At 39.2% G+C, this 24174-nt stretch overlaps 1 protein-coding gene across 3 annotated transcripts in view; it reads right to left on the bottom strand.

The window, feature by feature from the left end:
• Positions 1-24174, bottom strand: part of ABCC4 (ATP binding cassette subfamily C member 4) — a 191347-nt gene that overhangs the window by 56532 nt on the left and 110641 nt on the right. The window contains exons 21-25 of one of the 3 annotated variants that reach the window (XM_042460587.1): positions 13839-13989; positions 11396-11515; positions 7869-7979; positions 6563-6663; positions 3989-4180 (exon numbers count right to left, since the gene is read on the bottom strand). In XM_042460587.1, the coding sequence (XP_042316521.1) occupies positions 3989-4180; positions 6563-6663; positions 7869-7979; positions 11396-11515; positions 13839-13989 (675 nt within the window). Of the gene's footprint in view, positions 1-3988; positions 4181-6562; positions 6664-7868; positions 7980-11395; positions 11516-13838; positions 13990-24174 lie in introns of those variants that run through there. The other 2 variants (XM_042460588.1, XR_006103129.1) reach the window with 2 other exon arrangements.

A 24174-nucleotide genomic window follows, 5' to 3' on the forward strand; every position in this document is an offset into this window, starting at 1 on the left:
GATCCACTTTAACTGCTATGGCTCTATCCTATGAAAACCAGGGATTTGCAGTTTGGTAAAGTACTTACATTTTCCTGCTCTAATGTCTTTCCCTGATCAGCAACACATTGGTAATTGGTTTAAATTATGGCGTGACCAGATTTGCACACCATTCTGATTGCTCTATCTCAAGCAGTAAGCAACAGAGCTAAAAATCTAACACAGGTCTTCAGCTTGTTGCAGTAAGCGCTAACACTGAGGAGGGGATATATATGTAAATAAAAGCCCTGTCTCCCAAATAACCACTCCTCAGTTTCTGCCCTTCCTATGAATAGAGAGATTTCAAGAGGGCATCTAGGCACATATATTTGAACAAGAGTAGAAGCTTCCCCCTAATCAGGAACCCTTCCCAATCACAAGAAGGCTTTTATTTTTGCTCAGAAGAAGTTCCCTTTAGTCTTCTGCCTGCAAAAGGAAAGGTAGGGCTTGCCTACATACTCATGTTGCTGTTGTGTGCCTTCAAGTCATTTTTGACTTACAGAGACCCTAAGGAAAACGCATCACATGATTTTCTGGGCTGAGCATTTGTGACTTGCCAAATGTCATCCAGTGGGTTTCCATGGCCGAGTGGGGAATTAAACCTTGATCCCCAGAGTCAGTCCAACACTCAAACCACTACACCACTCATGCTCCCTCCAGCACTCATTTCAGGTAAACATGCTGAATACCTGCAGAAGACTAAGGAAATTTCAGAGAAATGTAACTAACAGTGGAATCCTATACTTGCCGACTTGGACCTAAGAACCATTGAATCCAACTGGACCTCACCTAAAATATGCATGAGACTGCTGCCTTGAAACATCAAGACTCAAGAGTACTTTCCATGTTTGCTAAGGCTACAAAAAGGGTGTGTTTAGGAAGTGCTAGGAAGCCTCAAATATATGGGCTCTTTGTTGTTGTTTTGTATCTTCAAGTCATTTCTGACATTAGCTGATCCAATCCCAGAGTTTTGTTGGCAAGATTTGTTCAGAGGAGATCTGTCATTGTCTGCCCCTGAGGCTGAGAGTGTGTGAGCTCTTTGGCAGTGACCAAAAAAGACTGATTTAGAAAGGAAAAAAACCCTTTCCTGGATAGTGCAATGCCAAGATATACATTATTACAGTGCGTCCTTGCCTTACGCGGGGATCCGTTCTGGATCCCGCCGCGTAAGGCGAATTCCACCTATGCTCGAGCCCCATTGTTTCCAATGGGGCTCGTGCACAGCGGCCGTGGTGGTGCGCAGGGCGCAATGGGCGCGTGCGCCCATTCAATTGAATGGGACGCACCACCCCTTCCGCCCCGTGCGCGCCCTGTGGCTTGAGCGCATATGCTCAAGCCGCGTATGGCACGGGCACGCTGTACTTAATTTCTTTTTTTCTTAAAGCTGTATAGTTTTTTCATCCACACAACAGCTCAGAAGATTTTGGAAACAAGAGTCTCTCTCTTCCTGATATGATGACAGAGTATAAAGAAGGCTTCACAGTAAATGCAGGTGGGCAATCCATATAAAATCTATATGGTGTAGTGAATAATAATAATAATAATAATAATAATAATAATAGCTAAGACTAGAATTACAAAATGCCATCACACATAATCACAGTCACAATAATAATGTGATTTTCAAAACCAACTATTTCTTCTGAGACTCCAGGAACCTTCAGAGCATGCAACCCCACTTACGATGGCAAAGCTAATATCACTACCACTCTAGCAAAATTGGGGGGGTGGGGGGTGGATGGCATACAGCCAAGTGAAAGAAAACCAAGCAAACAAACAAACACACAAATGCCGCTGTATTAAGCCACAGTCTAAGCAACATATCCCCCTTCTTATTTCTCATCTTTTATTTTGTTTGTTCCTTCCCGTGAAATGTAAATCTCCTTATCCACTATTAGAATGGCTTATTACCACTGCAAGAGAGCTGGCCCAAAGGCAAGTAGAAGTATGAAAGAGATAAACAGACGCACTGTATAAACCTTAAGAGCTTCAACTCCCACCCAACATTTTTTCCCATGAAGCATCTCTCGGCAATAAAAGCCAGAGCAGATTTTTTTTTAAAGTTGGGGGTGGGGGGAGATTTAGTTTCAGGTTTCAGTTTGGAAGTGGCAGGATAAGAAGGTATTTTAGAGATACGGGAGGCATTCAGTGGCATAACAGCACCCAATGGGGCACCTAATGTACTCCACAATCCTAAAAATGGGTACCTTAGCCCTAAAAATTTCCATCATCAGCTGTCTGTGCAATCTGTTATTGAATATTTCCAATGAATGAAACTCCAGAGTATATCTAGACAAATGTATTCTGTAAATGAATACTCTGAAAATCTAACCTGTCCTACTTTTCTGAAATTTAAACTCACTGCTCCTTGCCTTTTATCACTAGAAATATGCACAGTATGGTTGGCCTCTTTTCTAGCATTTGTTTTGCTCAGCAAGTTAGAATATATCATGTCACAAAAGAAGACTTGTGAAAATACACAATGTGTTTTTTTCTTGATATGCATAAAATAATATGTAAAATTGTACCCAGTGATACACATGGCCTTTTCAGGTTTCCCCTTCTAAGGGCTGAGTCTTGCATCCATATTCTTCGCACATACTCCACAATCACTGCATTGTCATTCAAATACCTGAGGACAGACTTCTGTACAATCCATTCTAATATTTTTCCTGGTACTGAGGTCAGACGGACTGACCTGTAATTCCCTGATCTCTCTTTTGCCTTTTCTAAAGAGAGGGACAATGTTCACCCTTCTCCAGTCCTCTGGCACCTCACTTGTTCTCCAAAATTTCTTTAAAATGATGGAAAATGGTTCAGAAAGCACATCAGCATGTTCTTTCAGTACTCTGGGATGCAGTTTATCTGGCACTGTAGATCTGAACTCATTTAGGTTAAGTAAGTGATACCTGCCTAACTCCCTATCAATTCTGATTTCCAATTTAGATCCCTTGCCAAGGTCTCTCCTACGTCATGGAACCACACTGTTCTCTTTTTGGAAGAAAACTGAAGCACAGTGGGTATTGAGTAATTCTGCCTTTTCATTGTGATCCATTAGTATTTTACCATCACTACTAAATAGCAGCACCCCCTGTCTCCTTGGTCATTCTCTTGCCTCAAATGGATCTGAAAAACCCCTTATTCTTGCTCCTTGCTTGCCAAGCCAGTCTCAGCTCATTCTGAGCTTTAGCTTTTTTGATAATATTCCTTTAAACACTTCCTTGGTTATTTGTCCTTCGTTCCATTCTTTATATAACCATAGAATCATAGAGCTGGAAGAGACTACAAGGGCCATCCCTTGCCATGCAGGAATACACAATCAAAGCACTCCTGGCAGATGGCCATCCAGCCTCTGTTTAAAAACTTGCAGAGAAGTAGGCTCCTTTTTCTTTTCACTTCCTTCTTGAGTTTGCTGTGCAGACAAGTTGACTTTTCCAGATGTTTTCCATTTTACTTCTTCCATGGAATTGTTTGTGATTGTGCTTTTTGCAACTCCTTCAAACACTACCACCCTTGCTAGTTGTCTTTTTCCTTTAACATGTCTAGCCATGGGATTCCACAGTAATTCCCTGGGCATGTTAAAATCAGCTTTTCTGAAATCTAAGGTTCATTCTTGACTATAGACTTCTTTGCTCTGTTCCACAATTGTGAATTCTAGCATTGCATAGCCAGTTCCCCATAGAGTTTCAACTACCTTGATTCCAGTGACCAACTTTTCCCAACTGGTTAGGATCAAGTCCAGGATTGCCCATCTCCTTGTTCCTTCTTCTACCTTTTGTAATAGAAAACTATCTCCAAGGAATGACAAGAATTTGCTGGAGAGCTTATGCTTAGCAGAGTTAGTCTCCCAGCAGGTATCAGGGTAATTAAAGTCCCCCATAACTACAAATGATTTAATTCTGAGAAAGTTAACCACTGAAAAGATCAATTTCAGCTGTATAACACAAAAGTAAACATGCCAAGTTTGTACCTTCTCTTTGGATTTGATTACAGCAGTTAAATGTTTCAACACTAAAGGACCATCAATGCTGTATGTGAAGTTCACATTTTCAAATGCTATAACACCTTCATTTGGCCATTCCAATGGTGGACGCTTCTTTGACTCCCATGGTGCTTCCTTCTCAACGTCAGTGTATTCCATTACTCGTTCTGCTGATATCATCTAAAAAAAAGCAAAAAAAATTATTTCTGAATGTGAGCTGATATCAACAATCCTGTTTGTAATTACAAAAAATAATTGATATTTAATTTTCTGGTTGGCAGTGTTAAATCTACAAATAAGTATTTCTTTAAAGTGGAAGAAGCTCTCCACTCCATCTCCCTTCTTCCTCTCTCTTCAGTTACCCTCTCATCCTGTGCCCCGTTTGAAAGATAGGAGAGAAAGTGATGGATTCACAAAGACTTTTGCCATTTCTCTCACCATTTATGAAACATGGTCTCTGAAGATATTTGTCTGTTGCTGTTGTTTTATTATTCTATTGCCATTTGTAATCTGTCCAATATCCAGGCACTTTTCTGCTCAATATTAATTCTATTTTATATCTAAGAGGGGCTGCAGATACACTGCAGAATTAATGCAGCTTGGCACCACTTTAACTGTCGTAGGTCAGTGCTGAGATCTGTAGTTTTATGAGATCTTTAGCTATTCTGTCAGAGTGTTCCAGTGCTGCAACAAACTACAAATCTCAGGATTTCATAGGATGGAACCATGCCAGTTAAAGCAGTGTCAGACTGCATTAATTCTTTAGTGTGGCATCAGCCAACTAACACAATTAATTTCAAAGGCCTGATACAAGGTAAAGTATAAAAGTTTACATTGGAACCTTAATCCAGACTTCTTTATCTCAGTGCTCGAATTCCCACTCTTTACTAGATTGGTTAATACACTAAACAGCCTTAATCAACTCTTTGGCTGCATCTGCACTGCACAAAATAATTCCGTTTGACATCACTTTAACTGCCATGGCTCAGTGCTATGGAATTCTGGGAACTGTAGTTTATTGTGGCACCAGAGCTCTCTGGCGGAGAAGGCGTAATGTCTTACAAAAATACAATTCCCACAATTCCACAGCATTGAGCCATGGCAGTGAAAGTGTGTCAAAGTGTAGATTATTTCTGCAGTGCAGATAAAGTCTTTGTTAGCCCATTCAATTTGTATTAAATTAATCTACAGGGAAGAATTCAAATCATATGACCACTTCTGCAATATCAATAAATGACAGGAACAACATTATTAAATGACATTTTTTACCAATTTGTTATTTCCTATAAGTAACTATTATATTTAGAAAAGAAGAGGTGTCTATGCAAAATGCAAATGTATTACAGTGATTCAGCAATACATTAATTTATGAATATTCAATGTAAGTGCACATGAACATTCTCACACTCTCCACAAGCATGGTCACAAGGACAGTTAGAAAGGATACCTTTTTCTCATGTATGAAATATGCAATGACTGAAAGATCAGCTGGACTTAGGCTGAAGGAGAATGATCCATGGAAAGCTATGTGCAGGGCATACAGATTCCCTGTTTGGCCTATTTCACTGAAGCCCCCCCCCCCCCAACAGTTCTTGCCTGTGAACAGCAAAGCACACCAGGAATGGTCTGAGGCAAGATCAGGTGCACTGGAGAAAAGGAAGAAAGACATTGAGGGAAGTGTACAGAAGCCATTTGGTCCTCTGAAGTGCCCTGTTAATACTCATCATCCCAATATCCTTGTCCTCCTATAGGTGCAAAGATGAGGTTGAATCAAAAGATGAAATAAGCAACAGTAGAAGCAGTGGAGGAACAGAGGTGGCTGGAGTGGCTCAGGAAATGCCATATTTCCATTTCTTGTTAATGGCTCTTCTTTCCCTTATGCCTAGATGGGAGCCTCATCAGAAACACTGCTGCTTTTTAGTTCAGGCAAGAGATGCATTCTCTACTCTGTCATGAGGAGGCTCCAAATAAAATTGTGACCATCCTAAAAATCTTAGTAACTGCAATGCCTTCTTTCATAAAAAGAAATGGCTTCCAGTAAAGAAACACACCTCAACATATTGATTACAGTTAACCAATAATGTACGGTCGGCCCTCCTTAGCCACAGATTTTTTTATCCATGGATTCAAGGATCCACAGCTTGAAAATATTCAGAAAAAGCATAAGCTCCACATAGCAAACCTTGATTTTCAATTTTATATAAAAGACACCATTTTGTTATGACATTGGATTGAATGGGACTTGAGCATCCACGAATTTTGTTATCCATGGGGCATCCTGAAAAACAAACCCCAGCTGATAAAAAGGGCCCACCGTACACTGTTGCCATCCTGACAATATATAGTGGTGATCTCGAACATAATCGGAACTATGATCGTGCTTATGTAAGTTATCATTAGCTTTTAGAAAGAAAGGGGTTATTTGTAAGAAACAATGCTTTGGGAACTAATAAAATTTATGTACAAATGCCTAAGGAATGCTTGGTAGGCTACGCAGACTGTTTTCAGATAATACCAAAGAGATTTGAAATGTTTTTTAAAAAAGGAACAAATGACTGTTACCAGATTTTCTGTTTCAGCACTCTGTCGAACTCCCCACTGAAACATCCCCATGAGAGTAATTGCATAGGACAAAGCTAAACCGACCTGTCCTGCATCTAGAGCTATTGAGCAAGAGAAAAAACATGTTTTAAACTTCATTTTTAAAAAAACAACCTTGCTCTTTGAATGCTTAGTAACTTCATTTATACAAAATTGAAAATACAGGACTTGAAAGGTTATTCAGTACAACTCAGAACCTTTGCAGTAGCTGTACACTACTGTACTATCTATCAAATTTATGAAATTAAATGAAGAATTGTTTAATTATTGCAGCACAATGAAGCAAAATGTATGAAATACTAGATACAAAAATAATATTTAGTTTATGAGCATTTTGTACTTGTGTTACCACAACATTAACAAAAGTTTTAATACTTTCAAACAAAAACATCCTATTACAAATGCCTGCCATGTGAGCAGAGAATAATTGATTCAGCTGTCAACCATAAAACAATTAGAAGAAGTTGATAAAGCCAATCATTTTAAAAATACTACCAGTTCTTGGTACAGACTGAAAGAATAGTTGGAATTATTTGTTCCCAGGCCAAAAACCTCAAAAACAAAAAAAGGGTTTCCAACAGATAGAAAGCCCCAGCTGGGAAGAATAGACCAGCCTGAAATCTGTGCATTTTTTCCTAGTATTTGAATGTCACAACATATTGTGATGGAATTATTTTGCAGTGCACAGAATCTGCACAAAAACACACATGAAGGCTTTTGCACAAAAAACTTTTTCTGTGAAGAAAGTTTCCTATGCAAAATCAGATTTTTTTACACAAAAGTCCATGTACTGTAATTTTCTCCACAAAATAATTCCTTTGCAACATTTCAGAAGTTGAAATGAAGAGAGAATACTGAGAAAAAAATATTAATTCCTCCTGCAGCAAGAAAATTGCCATGATTAGTTGTCTTTGCTTACAAGGGTGAAATAGGGCCAAAGCAGACAACCAAGAAGGAGCAGGCTCTGACCGCTCCAGCCCCGACTGGGCCGGGACTGCAGTAAGCACAAGGCCTGCTCCCAAAGTGGGCAGTCTCCATGGTCCAAAGCTGGCAGCCAGCAGGAATCCATTAAATCCGGTCTTAAAAGGGCCAGCTCTCGCTGGCTTGGTGCAATCTTGGTGCAACTGCTGGCTGCTTTGGGGGCAGTGTCATCTAAACACCACAGCTCCAAAGCAGCCAGAACTCACTTTACTGTATTTGGCCTGTCTGTTTCAGGCCATAGTCTGAAATAGAAATTACATCCCTATTTCTTGGTAAACATACTCACTTCGTGCAAGAAGCAAAGAACCAAAGGCAAGCACCGCCACAAAGATGGCACAGATGGCATCTAGGTGTACAGCAAACCATCGAGAGGTAGTCAAAAATAAGAACCAAGCCTCTAATAAGAAAAACAAAAAGGCAAAGAGTGAAAGATTTAAAACACATAGAAATATAACATGAATCGTGCAATACAAAACCCAAGGGGGGGGGCTCCAGCTGTACAACTTCAGTACCACCTTTTGAGACCAAGTTGTAAAATTCAGACAGGAGGTCCTTTAAGCAATGAGGCAATCAGTACACTATGCTCCCATTTTATTTTATTTTCCTCAAGACAGCATTCCACTTTGTTGGAAGGTCAAATTATTATTGTTGTTACTGCTGCTGTTGTTGTTTATTTATATAGCACCATAAATTTGCATGGCACTTTACAGGCATCATCAAAACAGCATATAACCTGCCAATGGCATACAATCTAAAAGTCATAAAATATAAACTATACAAAATTAAGCAACTTATGCAGTTAAAATACAGTAAAAACAACTAATACACATAATCAAATATAAAATTATAAAACAATATTAAAATACAGTTCCAAATGCTTTAGAGAACAAGAAAGGCTTTAATTCAGATTTAAAACTAGCAAGAGAAGAGATAATACACAGGTGTTCAGGGAGCGAGTTCCAGAGGACATTTTCTCCATATCGGAAGCTTCAGAATTGGAAGAAATGGCCACCAAAGCAACTTATGGGGCCTGAATTCAACACTGGAGGGAACAGGAAGCCATTTTGAGGAAAATGTCCATGCGATAAAATCAACGTAATTTCCGAATTTGAGCCAAATTCAGAAGAGCTAAGTCGGCACCAGAGGCGGTGAGATAAAGTTCTTAGATATTTTATCAAACAGGACAGGAGAAAAAGTAGAGAATGTAGACAGTATAGATATTTGATATGTGGGTACTAAGAAGGGGTCAGGGACTTCAAGATCGGAGCAGATGGTTTCAATTTTAGTATTAAAGAAGACTGTAAAGTTAATGACTAAAAACGATGGAGGGAGAGGTGGAGGAGAGGGCTTTAACAAAGACTTAAAGGTTGCAAAGAGACACTGAGTGTGCCATGCATTAACATTAATCAATGAGGTATAATATTTCTGTTTAGCCAACTAGATAGCACAAGCAAAAGAAGAAAGAATAAACTTATAGTGGATACAGTCTGCCCACTTCCTGGTCTTTCTCCATAAACATTCGGTTGCACAAGAGCAGAAACAGAGATACCAAATAAAAGAAGTAAGCCAGGGCTGAGGTTTAGTAGAAGGAGTCAAACGTGTTGGCAAAGGGGCAAAACTACCAAGAGTTGAAGACAAAGTTGAATTAAGTAAAGAATTAAGTAAAGACTCCACAATATCACCAGAATTTACAGAAGAGGCCAATACTTGTGAAAAGGCCTCAGGTTTAACAGAAGGAAGATCTCAAAATGAGTGAACAACAAAACGGCAAGGAGGTGGACAATGAGCAAGTGCAAATGTTTCAAGATAATGATCAGATAATGGAAATTCAATGGCTGCAAAATCAGAAATAACACACTTCTTAGTAAGAATTAAATCAAGACAATGACCAAAGCAGAATGTAGGTGCGTTGGAGCAAAGACAGCTAACAGCAAAAACGTGAAAGAGCAGGATCCTTAGAATCATCCATATGGATGTTGAAATCCCCCAAAATAAGAATGGGGATATCATCTGAAAAGAAAAGAGTCAGCCAGGAATCAAAATCAGATATAAACGTTGCAAATGGGCCAGATGGACAGTAAATGACGTAATCTGCAGATGCAGAGGCAAAAAGAGTCTAACAGTATGGACCTCAAAAGAAGAAAAACAGTGTTTGTGAAAAAGACAAAAGCTGAAACTGACAGGAACTAGATATTAGAATGCCAACCCCTCCACCTCTACCCTCTTGATGACTTGTATGGATAAAAGAAAGGCCTCCAAACAAGAGGGCAGCTGAGGTCACAGTATCATGAGTAGGGAGCCAGGTTTCCATATGAGCAAGAAGGTGAAGGGATTTGGAAATAAATAAATCATGAACTGCTTCAGCTTTAGGAGTAACTGAACGACACAGTTCCATAAGAAACAAGAGAAGGGAAGCTGGGAAGAAGGAAGATAGCGAATTGGGATAAGGTTGGGGGAAATGCCAGGCACCATAACAGGGATAAAAATAGAGAAAAAAAGAATTACTAAAGGAAGAATAGACAGAGAAAAAGACAAAGAGATTATAAAAAACAAACAATGCTGACATTCCTAGTATTAAATGCTGAAATTCTTAGATCACACTAATAATAATAATAATAATAATAATAATAATAATTTTTATTTATCTATCCTGCCTCTCCCTACGGATCAAGGCGGGAGAACAGCCCATATATAAAGTTATACATAGTTAAAATACATTCTCATTATACAAAGCAAAATTTAAAAACACATTAAAATACCTGTACATGTGCAATATCAAAACCTGATTCCTCATCAAGTTCTGAGTGGAGTATCATCTTAAGCTGTTAAAGCAGGTCTGGGGGGTAGGCTCACCGGAAGAGATCCGTCTTGATTGCCTTCTTAAAGGCATCTAAGGTGGTAATGAGACGAATCTCCTCCGGCAAGCCATTCCACAATTTGGCAGCCATCACACTGAATGCCCGATGGGAAGTAGATCTTAATCTAGTATTTGGGCAGTTCAATAGGTTCTTCCCTGTAGTTCTGAGTACAGGGCGGATTGTGTAGGGAGAGGCATTCCTTCAACTAACTCAAATCCAATATATCACAGATCCATTCAGAATAAAACTAATAAGTCTAATAACTTCCTAATAACCTCCCCACTTTAGCTCCTCAGCTGCCCCCCAGCCTCTCTTTGTTGTTCTTATAGGGTCTGTCCCAGCTGTGGCTTCAGGGCTAGGAGTGAAGTCTAGCCCTCTTTCCCACCTCTCCCTGCTGTCTCTCCAAGGCTCCTTCAGGATGAGGGGAGGGGGCTAGATAGAGTCTTTTCCCACCTCTCCCTGTTGCTTCACAAATGATGACAACTGTTTTTCCCAATAAAGATAGAATGACAACGTGCCTTTGGATTGTACTTTACCAAGTACAACATAAATATCAAACTGAGTTACTGACAGTGGTGAGTTACTAACAATATCTGTCTTAAACTTTATTGTGCTTTTCTTAATCAAGGGCTCTCAAAAGTCATTTGAGAATCCCCCAAAAGTTATGCAAAACAAAGACATTGCTTCCATTCCTGGCACAGTTCAGGTCAAAGCTATGACAAATGAAAACACAAGGGCTCATGGCAAATTTTACAATGCTCTAAAATTGAATTCCATAGACAAGGAGATGTTTAAAAATGTCCATCAATGACACACTTCTATACAGGAGAAAGGAATAAAAAGAGGTTCTTGGGACTGATCTCTCTATCTGTATTCTGAAGTGGTACAACCCAGCCCAAGCCTTGCCATTTGTTTCTTTTGAAATGGGAAATACTTGCTTCAGTTCTTTACAAACCTGTGTGAAGATCTTGGTGAGCGTCAAACAATTCTTGGAATCTTTGCTCTGCTTTAAAAGCACGAATAGTCCACAGTCCCTGAAGAGATGATGATAAATGAGAGAACACTGGGCTTCGAGCTGCAAAATGTAGGTTAAATGATATTATATCTTTGTCCATGCTGACCTTTAATCCTACGATAGATATTTCTGTCACTGAATCCATCTGAATAAATGTTTTGCATTGCTCAAATTGAAAGACAGAAGGATAGTTTTCAGCTAATATTATATTAATTATGCTATAAACAGAAAACCATTAAATACTATTGAATTTACTATTCAAATAGAAATTAATTCCCCCCAGCATGATGGTTAGACCATGTTACATTTTTCCTCTATAGATTTCACACTGTTTATGTAAAGTTCTTACATAAAGAGAGTTCTACGAGAGCAACCTGAATGGACTGCAGCCTGTTCAATGTACTGGGGAACAGAGAGTAGACACAGCACTGGAGTAATTGCTAAGGTCACCCACAGCCTAAATACAGTACTGTAGATTTGGAAACATAGAGGTTAAGAAGGCCAAAGCTGTGCCCCAAGTGGGTAGAATTGCTGACCATCACTTACCAGAATAAAAAGTACTAGAGGAGAGAGAGAACAAGTTATTCCAACTACACTTAGCCTTTCTTATCCATGGATTTTTTATCCATGGATTCAAGCATCCACAAGTTGAAAATATTTTCAAAAACATATAAATTCCAAACAGCAAAGCTTGATTTTTCCATTTTATGTAAGAGACACCATTTTGCTATGCCATTATATTTAATGGGACTTGAGCATCCACAGATTTTGTTAACCACAGGGGATCCTGAAACAAAATCCCAGTGGATAACAAGGATCCACTGTATATTATACAAACACATCTGACAAGTGATGATGATAAATTTAAGCACAGCATATATATATTGACTGTACCTCTCTGGGTCTAAATGTACAACCTTAGGAGGAGTAGACAAACTTTGGGTGGTCACATAAAACTTTGTGGTCATGAGAAAATGTCCATGCCAAGGGGTTTCATCCATGACCTCATGTATCTCTAAAACACAGCACAAAAACAGGAAGCAAGACAATATGTTTTTGTATTCCTTCTCTAGCTTGGAGGCAATGAGAAGCAGTGGGTTGGCTTACACTTACAATGAATGTATGTACTCAGTGACTGGAGTTCTAAGCACCTGGCAGGTGCAGAAGCAAGCCAAACTCCTCTGACAATTATCCTCCAGCTCAGAAACAGCAAGAGGAAGGACACACACAACAGTTTGCTTTGCCTTTCTGCCCACTGGAAACAGCAGAGACAAACTGATATATCTCTGCTACCCTCTTCCCTCTTGAAGTCAGAAAAACAATGAGGGGTTTTTTTGGGGGGGGAGCGCACTTGCAGCTCCCCCCCAGCATGTCTCAAAGTAACAAACTTACACCTATCTTTGAGAATGGGAATGAATGAGAAATACTTTTCCCCTCTTCAGGTCCAGTGCTAGGGGTGCCTCTTACTTGCTGAGCCTCAGACAGCATCTTACATTGTGATGAAGGCACTGTCAAACCCTACTTGCTGGGTTTCAGTTCAGTCTGTGAGGGAGGATTTATTTTCTTGGAGCAATTTTTTTCTCCACTTGTTATACTGGAGCCATAACATTGCCAATCTCTAGTCCTATCTCAGGTGTAAATTATAATTTCTCTTTATTTATTTATTGGGTTCAACATGGTTTAATGTCCCATCTGAAGCAATATATGGTTAATTTTCAGGGTTTGCAAGTCTGTATACAATCACGGTTTGAAATCCTAGTTAAGATGAAAACTGTAATTAACTATGATCAGTGCTGCTATCGATGAACGCCAACAACAGAAAAGCAAAATGGGAACATTTGTTCTTATCAATAGTTGAAAAATCAGCAGTACAGGGCCCTTGGTATTCATTGGGGTTTGGTTCCAACACCCTCTGTGGATACCAAATTTCATGGATGCTCAAGTTCCATTATACAAAATGGTATAGTAAAATGGTGTCCCTTATATAAAATTGCAAAATCAAGGACTGCTTTTTGGAAATAATATTTTTTGAATATGTTCAAGCTGTGGATGCAGAAACCATGGATACAGAGGGCAGACTGTATTATATCTGGGCTTAAACGAAAAGCAGAATTCTACATGAACATTAACAAATACTGAAAGAATGATCAAGATTTTTTCTTTCAAAGAACAACTTTAATTGCACACAAAGAATTTATAAAAAGGATGGTGAGGAAATAATTCTTCCCCTGCACAAAGTTAATCTTTCTTATTATAATTCATAGAATTTCACAACCAGTATGGCCACGTAACTCTTCTGAGCTCCACCTTGAACCATCAGCAATGTATTAGCATTTCATATTATTAAATGACCTTAAAATCAAGTTATATCAAAAGTACATACTTGTGGATTCCAAACGTTTAATATCTCTTGATGTATCCAAGAAATACCGACGAAGAACGATGAAAAGAATAAGTAGTGGAACTAAAGGGATAAGAACCCAAGGAATCACCGCGATGGCCACTGCTACCACACCACAAATCTGAAGGAAAGTCTGCAACAACAAAAACATAAGAGCAATCTGAGTATTATTATTTTTTTAACTCAAAAGTCTTTGCTGTAGAAAATAATCTCATTCAGTGGCTTAAAGCAAAGAAACTGAGAAATACCGTGCCTTCCACTGACAAAATACAGACAACATATCAGGTATATTTCTCAGCTTTCACAAAGCAACACAATATCTAGGCATTTTAAATATGTCTGAACTATTTGCCACCAATGGTAGTAATAACAACTAAAGTTGTACCTTCAATAAGTCATCAACTCACTGACTAGGTGGTTTTAAGCAAGTCACCAACTCTCAGCTTCACCAAACCGTGTGTAACCCCACATACCAATATGCAACATGAGGATAATGATATCAAGAACAGTTGTTAAGTTTGCTGAAAAGTTATGTTGGACAATCTGAAAATGAACTATGTCAGAGCTTGAGAACTTGTGGCACTGCAGACAGTATCAAACTGCAGCTCCCATCAGCCCAGGGCAGTTTGGTCAACAGTGATGAGAGTAGTATTTCATCAACATGTACATGGCCAACAGATCCACATCTCTGCACTACATACAGTGGGCTCTCCCACCCACAGGGGTTTGATTCTGTGGGCCCTGCAGATGTGAAAAATCATGGAAGCTCAAGCCCCATATTATCCAATGGATGGCGGCATGTACATGCATGCACTGCCACTGGATAATATGAGGCATAGCAATCTGTGGACACTCAGATCCATGGAGGGGAAGCCTTCTGATACCAAGGGTCCACTGTAATTAGAAGAAATGTGAATTTCCATTAAAAGAACTGGGTGCTTAATTAAACTCAGTATGTGAAATTCACATTTTCCATCCCTGTTCCTGGTCAGGTTCCACTACCTCGATAAAGGTGACAAATCACAAGGCTGAAGTGAAAGAATGACTCTGTCAGGACAGAGACTCTATTCCTAGCAAGTCTATGATTCACTCACACATGGCTCTTGACCTCCAAATCCTTTCTAGTCAATCAGCTTCTCAGGGGCAGCCCAAGTACTCTCACAAAGCACCATCCTGTCATCACAGAGCAGTTCTCTATAATGTCCCACTAGAGAATGAACTGACAACAGCAAACCTCTTCCTCTTGACCCAGTAAGAGGACAACTTCATTAAAAGTCCTCCTTCTGAATACACTGTGGTGGTGGTGGTAGTGGTGGTGGTGGTAGAGGAAGAAGAGGAGGAGGAGGCAGAAGCTACAATGGTGGCAGCATCTGCTACAAGAGATTCCCAAACCTTGGTCCTCCAGATGTTTTGGACTTCCTGACAATTGGCCAAACTGGCTGGGGCTTCTGGGAGTTGAAGTCCAAAACACCTGGAAGATCAAAGTTTGGCAACCACCATTCTATAAGATGGAAGAGGATGCAAGTACAGCACCTGACTATGCCACGGGGCAGCTTTGAAACAGTGCCAACTATTGGATAATAGCTAGCTCTGTGTAGCGCTGGCCTCTGGAATGATAGGGGCACAGGGATGCCATGGTTACAACCTCCCCTTTCTCAGGGACAGGGAGATGGGCCCCCACTGTTGTGTCATTTCCTTGCTCTTCCTCATTGACTTTCTGAGATACCATGTAAGTGGGCATCTTTGACAGGAAGGATGACTAACAGAAGGCTTGGCAACAAGGTGTCCAACTTATTGCTCCTAACGTTCCACTGCCTGAGATGATCACCTCATCCAGCCTAACAGTAACACCAGCACTTCAACTTTTTTTCCTGCCCGTAGTATTCCTGGGCTTTATCCTTATTTTGCTTCTGTTCTGCTAGCTCCTAGATTCACCCTTTCTTCATCATTCTGTCTCTGCTCATGTTCACCTTGAGTCTTATCCTGTTGAGGGCCCTGCCTACTTTGTTCATCACTTATTTTAGCCTTTCTCATCCTGGCACCATCCAGATGTTTTCAGCTACTACTCCCATCATTTAGACCGTTAGCCATACTGGGTGGGAGTGTCAAATGCCTGTAATTCAAAACAGCCAGAAGACTACAGGCTGATAAAGGCAGCTTTGTCTCTTTTTTGACCAGCCTGACTATAAAAACGACTGTATTAACATTTCATTCACATGAAGGCAGAATTCATTTTTATCAGCCGTACACCTGAACAAAACAATTGAAGAGATGCATAGGAAAAAAGGGGTTAGAGAACCGTTTGTTCATTTGTTTTTCAAAGACACCCAGTTTGGGGTTCTAGTGATAAGAGTTGTGAAAGAGGAAGTGATATTATTCATGCTGAGATGTATATAATAAACTTCTTACTGGCATTGAAATAAAAGAATGGGGGGGGGGAGCTGTTAAGATGACTTAAGGTAGAAGCTTGACTGGAAGGAATTTTCTAGGAGCTGCCTTATTAACATCAAACAGATGACAGGGTGGATCATTCCAATGTGCATGCATTTTTGAAAATCAGACTTGCATACAAATGAACTCTTAATGAAGTAGTCTCAAAAGGCAGACATAGCTATGCACTGGTGTCACCAAGCCCTTGTTAATATATGCATATAAAGTGAAGGCATCTAATTGCCTGATTTCCCAACTGCTCTTTAACCTATGCAAACTGAACAGCATGGAGATACTTCTTATACCATTGTAAAGAGAAGGGTGGAATCTGAAAGAGCATTGTAGAATAAAAGAGAGCCTTTTCGGTGGCTGCTCCCACCCTCTGGAACTCTCTTCCACAAGAGACTAGGCTGGGCCCGCTCTCCTTTTGCCAGCAGGCAAAGAACTTTTTGTTTCAGCAGGCTTTGTAAGCAGGGGAGTTTCTTATTCGGAAGTTTTATTTATATTTTGTATGTCTTTTAAATGATTTTATACTCTTTTATGTACCAGTTTTAATTGTTTTTAAAATTCTATTGACAAGTTTTTTGAATTGACTCTATCTGGGGGCTACCTTGGTTTCCATTATGGGAGAAAGGTGGCAAACAAATTAATTAATTAATTAATTAATTGTTTTGGTAATCGTTGCTGGTCTTCCATCTTCCCTCATCCCCAACCCTTTATGAGAGATGTCAGGAAACAAGAAATGGGGGTGCTAAACCTCCTCTCCTACATTTTGTGGTCCCAGCCAGGTCGGGGGTCCGTCAGCTTGCTTAAGAGTAAACAAGCAAAGAGAAGATCAGCTGAACAGTGCAAACTTGATGTAATGTGTAGTTTACTCTTTCCAGGATAACCAGATGTCATAACCACAAAGGAGGACAAGGCACTGCAAATGTCAGTCATACAAGAAAAATGTAGGATATTACCAAATAAAAGCTAAAAACAGCAATATAAGTATAAATGAATGTCATATGATTTATTTACAGCTACATCGCCTATACTGTATTTTATTATGTACTCAACCATATTGTTCTGATGAACTTATCTTCATTTAAACGTCTTGTTGGCTTGCAATATACAGTGGATCCTTGTTATACGCTGGGGTTTGGTTCCAAGATCCCCCGTGTATAACAAAATTCGTGTATGCTCAAGTCCCATTAAATATAATGACATAGCAAAATGGTGTCCCTTATAAAAAATGGAAAATCAAGGTAAATTTATACTTTTTTGGAACATTTTCATACTGTGTATGCTTGAATCCGTGTATAAAAAATCCATGTATAAGAAGGGCCGACTGTAGAACTCTGAGCAAAATAAATGCTTAAAATTATACTTTATTAGCAACAAAAACTTGACGGAATCAACACCTAAACTACTAATTTTATTTGTAGCCTTCCCATATGCTCTCTCATCCCTCCTCCTCCTTCTTCAACCCAAATCACACACTTTTGTCCCCCACATTCCTCTTTGGTGCCACTGATCTGCTTCAGAAACCCAGATCCTCCTTTCTTTTCCACACCTCCATCAGAAAACACACACACACACAAATAGAACCACCACATGGCCAGGAGGAGTCTTTTCACCTCTTCTCCACTCCCGATACATTGCGATCCTGCCACTCCAGTGTCTCCACAATGTGCAACCTTGCAGACTCCTTTCCCTTTCCTTTGCCTCTGATGCAGGCAACAGTTTTCTGTAATCATTAGGGTGTACTGTTGCAAGCTAAACATTTTGATCATATTTATTGCTTGGTGAAAACCAACAAGCCCTTTGCAATAGCAGCAGTAATAAATCTGTTGAGCTACCTCTTGCTAGCTTGGTGAGGCACCAGATGACACAAGGACAGGTTTTATAGCTCAAAACAGAAGACGTTTTGGAATTCCTCCTGGACCTCCAGACATAAGGTTGAAATATAGGACACGTCCAGGAAAAGGGGGACCTCTGGCCACCCTGATTCTTCCTTTCCTGAAGTCACTAAACAATGAGCTGTTTAGAAGCTTTTTCAATAAACTTATCTGCATCCCTTTGTCATCCCCTCTTCATTTTCCACATTTTCTCGATACACCCCATCTCATCCCACATCCTATTAAGCCTATTATCTTTATGGTCAACAAGAAAATAAATCTTTGCTGCTATCAGTGCTACATAATCTACTGGAGGGTTCATTTATCAGGCAGTGTATCACTTTTAAATTCCATGAAAGGCAACTGAAAGGGAATACTTAAATCCCATAGAAGGCATGCTTACAAACCTAGCAGCAGAGTTTATGAGGCATCCCCCTCCCTCCGAGATAAAGTCTTGTCCTCAGAATAATTTCATTTATTTATGAATATTTATGCTCTAAGACAAAATGCTAGTAAACATATCTCAGCAATTTAAATTACGCTTAAAGACTCCCTTCCTCTGTTGAATCAAAAAGTAAAATCTGAAGACTTTCTGCCAAATAGGGGAATAAAAAACTACTTTGTTTATAAGCACATAAGTCATATCTATAGTATATCAATAGTTTTAGGCAATGTAGAAGATTTGTACTTATCACTGTTTAGAACAGGATTGTTATACTCTGTGACTGACAGAAGAATTAAAAGATTTGTACTAGCAGAGAAGGTGTTAGAAATGTTCAAACCTTCCTTGGCCTTTTCACCCATCTCTACAGATATTCCCATTAAGAAACTGTTACCTCATATACATGAGGTCAACTTATAGTCAAGTATATACAATATATAGTATTGTATTTATATCCTGTGCTTTTTTCTCATATGAGACCCAACAATGTTTTGCATGACCGGGGAGAATCCGCTGTTTGAAGACTGTCAAACTCCAGTTTAAATCTAAAGGAAGAAGAAGAAGGGAGAGCAGAAACTTTATAATTGCATATCGACAGCCCCAAGACAGCAACAGTGTAATGAAGAAGACCATCATGACATGAGAGGTGATCATCCTCACAGCTCCCAGAACCACAACTTGTTTATATTCTGTTACTGTGTTACTTATAAACTTATAAGTATATAATGTTATTGAAGAAATGGCTGCTCCGCAAACGCTTTAATGACAGGAGAGGCGAGGGAACGCCTCAATGACAATTTACAAGCACAACATGCTATCACATCTTTGTACTTTAGGATAGTTTTAGCAACGTTTTCCCGACAGTAATCCTCCTGTGTGATAATCCCCTATGAGTTACTGCACCATGTGACGCAAACCCTAGTGACACCACTGTCTCTGCATCTCCTGCCCTTCCTGCTTTTCGTAATGGCCTAAATCTATAATCCCAAGAAGAGGATGGATCATAAAAAAACAGGACAGCAGGAGACTACATTTCTGCTTTGTTTCAGCTTTGCTTAACTGCTTCTTCTCATATTATCTGACAAACCATGGCTTGGCTATTATTTGCTAGCTTCATACTGCAAAGTATGAACCCAGTTTCTTTCTAATGGACAGCAGCTGGGACTAACCAAGAGCTTGTTCTGTCATCCAAACCAAACAATAGTTAATTGCTGAACTTTGTAGTTGTTATTTCTTTGCTTTTAACAGCTTTTAATCTAATTGTCTTTAGCATTATAATTTGTTTATGCTCTAATATTATAATTTTTGTGGAGCTTTTGTGTTTTTATCTGTATCTTTCTCCATCTTCTTGTGCACTGCCTCAGGCTCCAGTCTTGGAAGAAAGACAGGATATGAATGGAATAAATAAGTAAAATGAAAATAAATTCAGCTACTCCTTGCTAGCTCATCTGACAGCAGTTTCCCAAGTGACCTATGCATCCCAACTTTTCCCACACGAATACAGAAAGTTCTCTTGACCACGTTTCAGTCTAACAAGATGGGAAGTGGAGAACACTTGAAGTTAATGCTTACTAATCCCATATAAATATAATACCAATTAATAGAAGGCTGGGATGTCACAAGAGTGATTTTCTGTTCTTGACCTTAAATTAGAAAGTATAAAATTACAATTTTTTGGTTATAATTTTTTTGATGGTGGAGATATTTGTTAGTATTAATTGTCTAGGATGAATAATCTATTGCAAGTTTGCTTTGGCAATGGAAGGAGTGAAAACAGATGACAGAAGCACTTGGGAAACTTGAAATGACAAAGTCATTGTGAAACTAAAAGATGCTCGAATGTCTTCTACCACACTTTCCCTGACATTTCCACACAATAAAATATAAGGGTCAGTGGTATTGAAACAAACAGAGGCAGTTCCACTCATTTGGACTTATGAAAGCAAGTGACCCAACCTATTGTCTTCGTCTCAGGCACTTTTTGTCCTTAATATCCAGATGCAGCAGCCTTTTAAATTTTTATTTTGAAGAAACGACTGTGGCCACCTTGCTTGCATTTTCCTTTTCTTCGGCATTTTCACTTCATAAAAGCTGCAGTCAATGTGTTTTTGTGTGCGGTGAGAAGGGAGTGACATTTCCAGCGGTGGTCTCGTCCATAGCCTACATTGGTGGCTCAAGTAGTCTCAGGATTAGGTCTTTGTGTGCCATGAAAGGATATGAAAAGTCAGTTATTTAAACTCAGTCAAGCTGTTGATTTTGGGGAGGAAAAAGGGGGTTTTCAATTCAGCTTGCTTCAATAAATCACTGGTCTCTTTTCCTACCCCCCGCCCTTTCCAAGGGCAGCTGCAGATAGCACACAATGTCACCCCAGAAACAAAGCAAAGTCTTGAGGTGGGCTTATTTAAAAAATGCAACATTTGAGAGAGGCAAAAACCTTCAGAAATTAAAGGTAATGAAGATAATATTTTCAAACGTCTTTAAAATTCCTCTGGTCTAGAAGCCTACTGAATGACAGAGGAGTCTATAATGGGAAAAATGAAATTCTTTCTATGTCACAATAAATAAATACATAAATAACTATGGAAATACATTTCCTAGCAACATGTAATATCTGAAAAAACGAAAGAAAATAAAGGACTCAGCCAGTTTATGAGACAATATTTTTCAGAATGGCTACTTAGAATCAAAATGATCATTTTGAAAACAGCTAGGAGTCCACATATCCAATCTTTTTCATCAAAGTGATGTATATATTTACCTAGGAGTAAGTCCCATTGAACTCAGTGGAATGTACCTCTAGGTAAACAAATACAGGGTAAATACTTAAGAAAACTTTGGGGCCATTCCAATGAAAAGAATAAGAGGAGGAAGTCTCTTAATGAAATAATATTTTTTACTCCAAATAAAACTAGCTAGATTAATGATATTGATTATCATACAAATAAACAGCACGGCAATGTATTGTTGGAGCTTTTTAAAATGTGGCTTTTAAAGTTGTCTAAAACCACACACATCTAAATCTAGAAGGTTTAAAAGTAACATTGTCATATTTAATGGAGCAGGGGTGTTCATCCCTTACTTGCCTTGAAGCCTCCCAAGGCATGGATAGGTCAGGTTTATTTGTGCAGAACTGAAATATGCTACTGCTAGTAAAGGGAGGGGGGAGATGGAATGCTTCTAAATGACCCTCCAACAACTTGGAAAATGGACCACTTCTTCAATGCAAATCCTCTCAAGAAAAGCTTCTGCAGACAAAGTAAGAGGAACCAGTTACTGCATTGTTTATCGAGTTTCACTTGATTCCTCCTGACAACCATTTGAACAATGACTGTTGGGAAATGTCCCTCAAAGAATCAACAACAATGGTAGAGGCTCAGGGCTTTTATACTTAGTTAATACTGATTTCTTTCTCTTTTTTAAGAAGGGAGAAAATATTTCTTCCTGAAGGGATTAGAGGATGTCTCATAAAAGACACCTGCAAACAAAACAAATGACAAAAGATCTTTATCATATTCAATAACAGTTATCCTTTGTAGAAAGCTGGGTTTCTCCAGACATAAATAAACCAGCAACATTTTACAATTCCACTGAAAATACCTCAACTGAAGCAGTGCTCCAGTAAACAACCAAGGTGAAATATAAGGAAGTGGATAAACAAATGGAAAACCTAGTACTACAGTGGCAACAAATAGCACTTTCCCACACATTTGAAATTATCTGGACAGCATGGTAAGACTGAGATACTTAGAATGAGACATATATACATGCCAACGGTATGCTCCTCATTCACTGGGACCTTGGAGACTTGAAAGAGTGACTGTATGACCTAAGGATGGGACTTAGCCTAAGGAGCTACCTGTGCCAACTCAATGCCCTCTTCTGGCTCAGAAAGGAATAGGAGCCTTCTCTGCAGCATCAACCAGTGGCCAGCAAACAGAATGAAGGTCTCTGGATTGGCCTAGCCTGGTGTAAATACCAGTAGAAAAAGATTCCTAGTTATCAGATGTGATCTAAGAAACTGGACAAGGGAATGTCGGCTAAAGAAAGGAGGGCATGGGGTACACAACACCCAATTTCTACAGTTCCCAATTTCTTAATCATGAGGGAGAGACTGGGAAGACTGATCTGGAATCAGGCCTCATCATGTTTACAGCAGATTGACTGAAATCAATGGAAAGACTTCATCCACTTTTCAGAACATTAGCTCTATAAGTCCTGTGCAAGACAGGAAAAAATTAACATTGTTCTGAAGACAAAACAAGGCTTTGTCCTGCTTAACAGAGCAAAAGATATCCCTTGGCACACACACCTGTTTTCCAGAATTGTTTTAACAACTTACTAAGTTGTAAATCTTGTGTGAGATGCTTGTTAGATACACCTATGGCACAGCTAACTGTACCCAACAAGCATTCACATGTTCAGACATATCAAATTTATACAACTGTCCAAGCCAAACATTTGAACAAAATATATTCTGCCTAGCAGTTCTTTAGATTTTTCTGCACAGGGGGATTTTCTTGTATGTTTCAATATGCCTCTGTGTTTAAAAGCTTAACGTATTGTGTTGGGGTGGGGGACATTTGAATAGAAAGAGAGCTTATAAAACAGATTAAAAAAAGACTGCTTTCCTTAAAATCTTACAGACTGCAGAGACCTTTCCTGCACATAAGTGGAGGAGGGGGGGATCACCAGCAAACTTCAGAGTCCCATCTACTAGTGTCAAGATTTGTTTTCCTTTTCAAAAAGAAAAAGAATAGAGATAGATGAGTCGCAATAGATTTCTGAATCAATTTTCTTCACTTTAGAAGCAATAGGAAATAGAGATTACTGAAAGAATTAAGTAAACAATATTATTTTGAAACACAGAATGCAATTAACTATTTCATCTGCTTTCTGAATGTATCCATGTTACTGAATGTTACTAGACCAGGTGAGCAACTAGCCAATATTGTATGCTAAATGGTACAGGTGGAAACTGAATGTGGAAAGATCATGCCAGTCCATTCACCATTCAGCACTGGGGAGCTATGTCAGCTAAATGCCTGTCTTCCATTTTGATTGTCAATTTTTAAGTTCAATGTGACAAGCTTGATTAGCATAAATAGCATGTGTGGACTTTCACCTCTCCTTTTTCCTTCTAGTCTGCTGAGCCTGATTTGACTGATACCATCTGAACCCATAATGGGAAGGGCAGAGTCTATTCTTGACTTAAACAATTCCCAAGAAGCCACGGTAGAAAACAAATGTCTTAAGTACATTGCCTGCTCCTACAAGACTGCCCTCTGCATAGTGCTCCCCTACCTGAGAGAACAGCTCTCTAGGAATCTCTAGGTCCTCCAGTGCAACTCTGTAGTGAACATCTGCCAGCCACTGACCACAGAATTGCTCTGGAGGAGCTACAAATGCCCAGTAAAATATTCTCTCTGGGAATCTCTAGGTCCTCCAGTGCAATTTTTGGTAGAGAGTTGCACTGGAGGACCTAGATATTCCTAGAGAGAACATATTAATAAAATCCATGAATAATCAAAACTGAAAAAGTCAAAGTTGCAAATGTGGAGGGACAAAT

The sequence above is a fragment of the Sceloporus undulatus genome, chromosome 3, assembly GCF_019175285.1.
Source record: "Sceloporus undulatus isolate JIND9_A2432 ecotype Alabama chromosome 3, SceUnd_v1.1, whole genome shotgun sequence".
NCBI lineage: Eukaryota > Metazoa > Chordata > Lepidosauria > Squamata > Phrynosomatidae > Sceloporus > Sceloporus undulatus.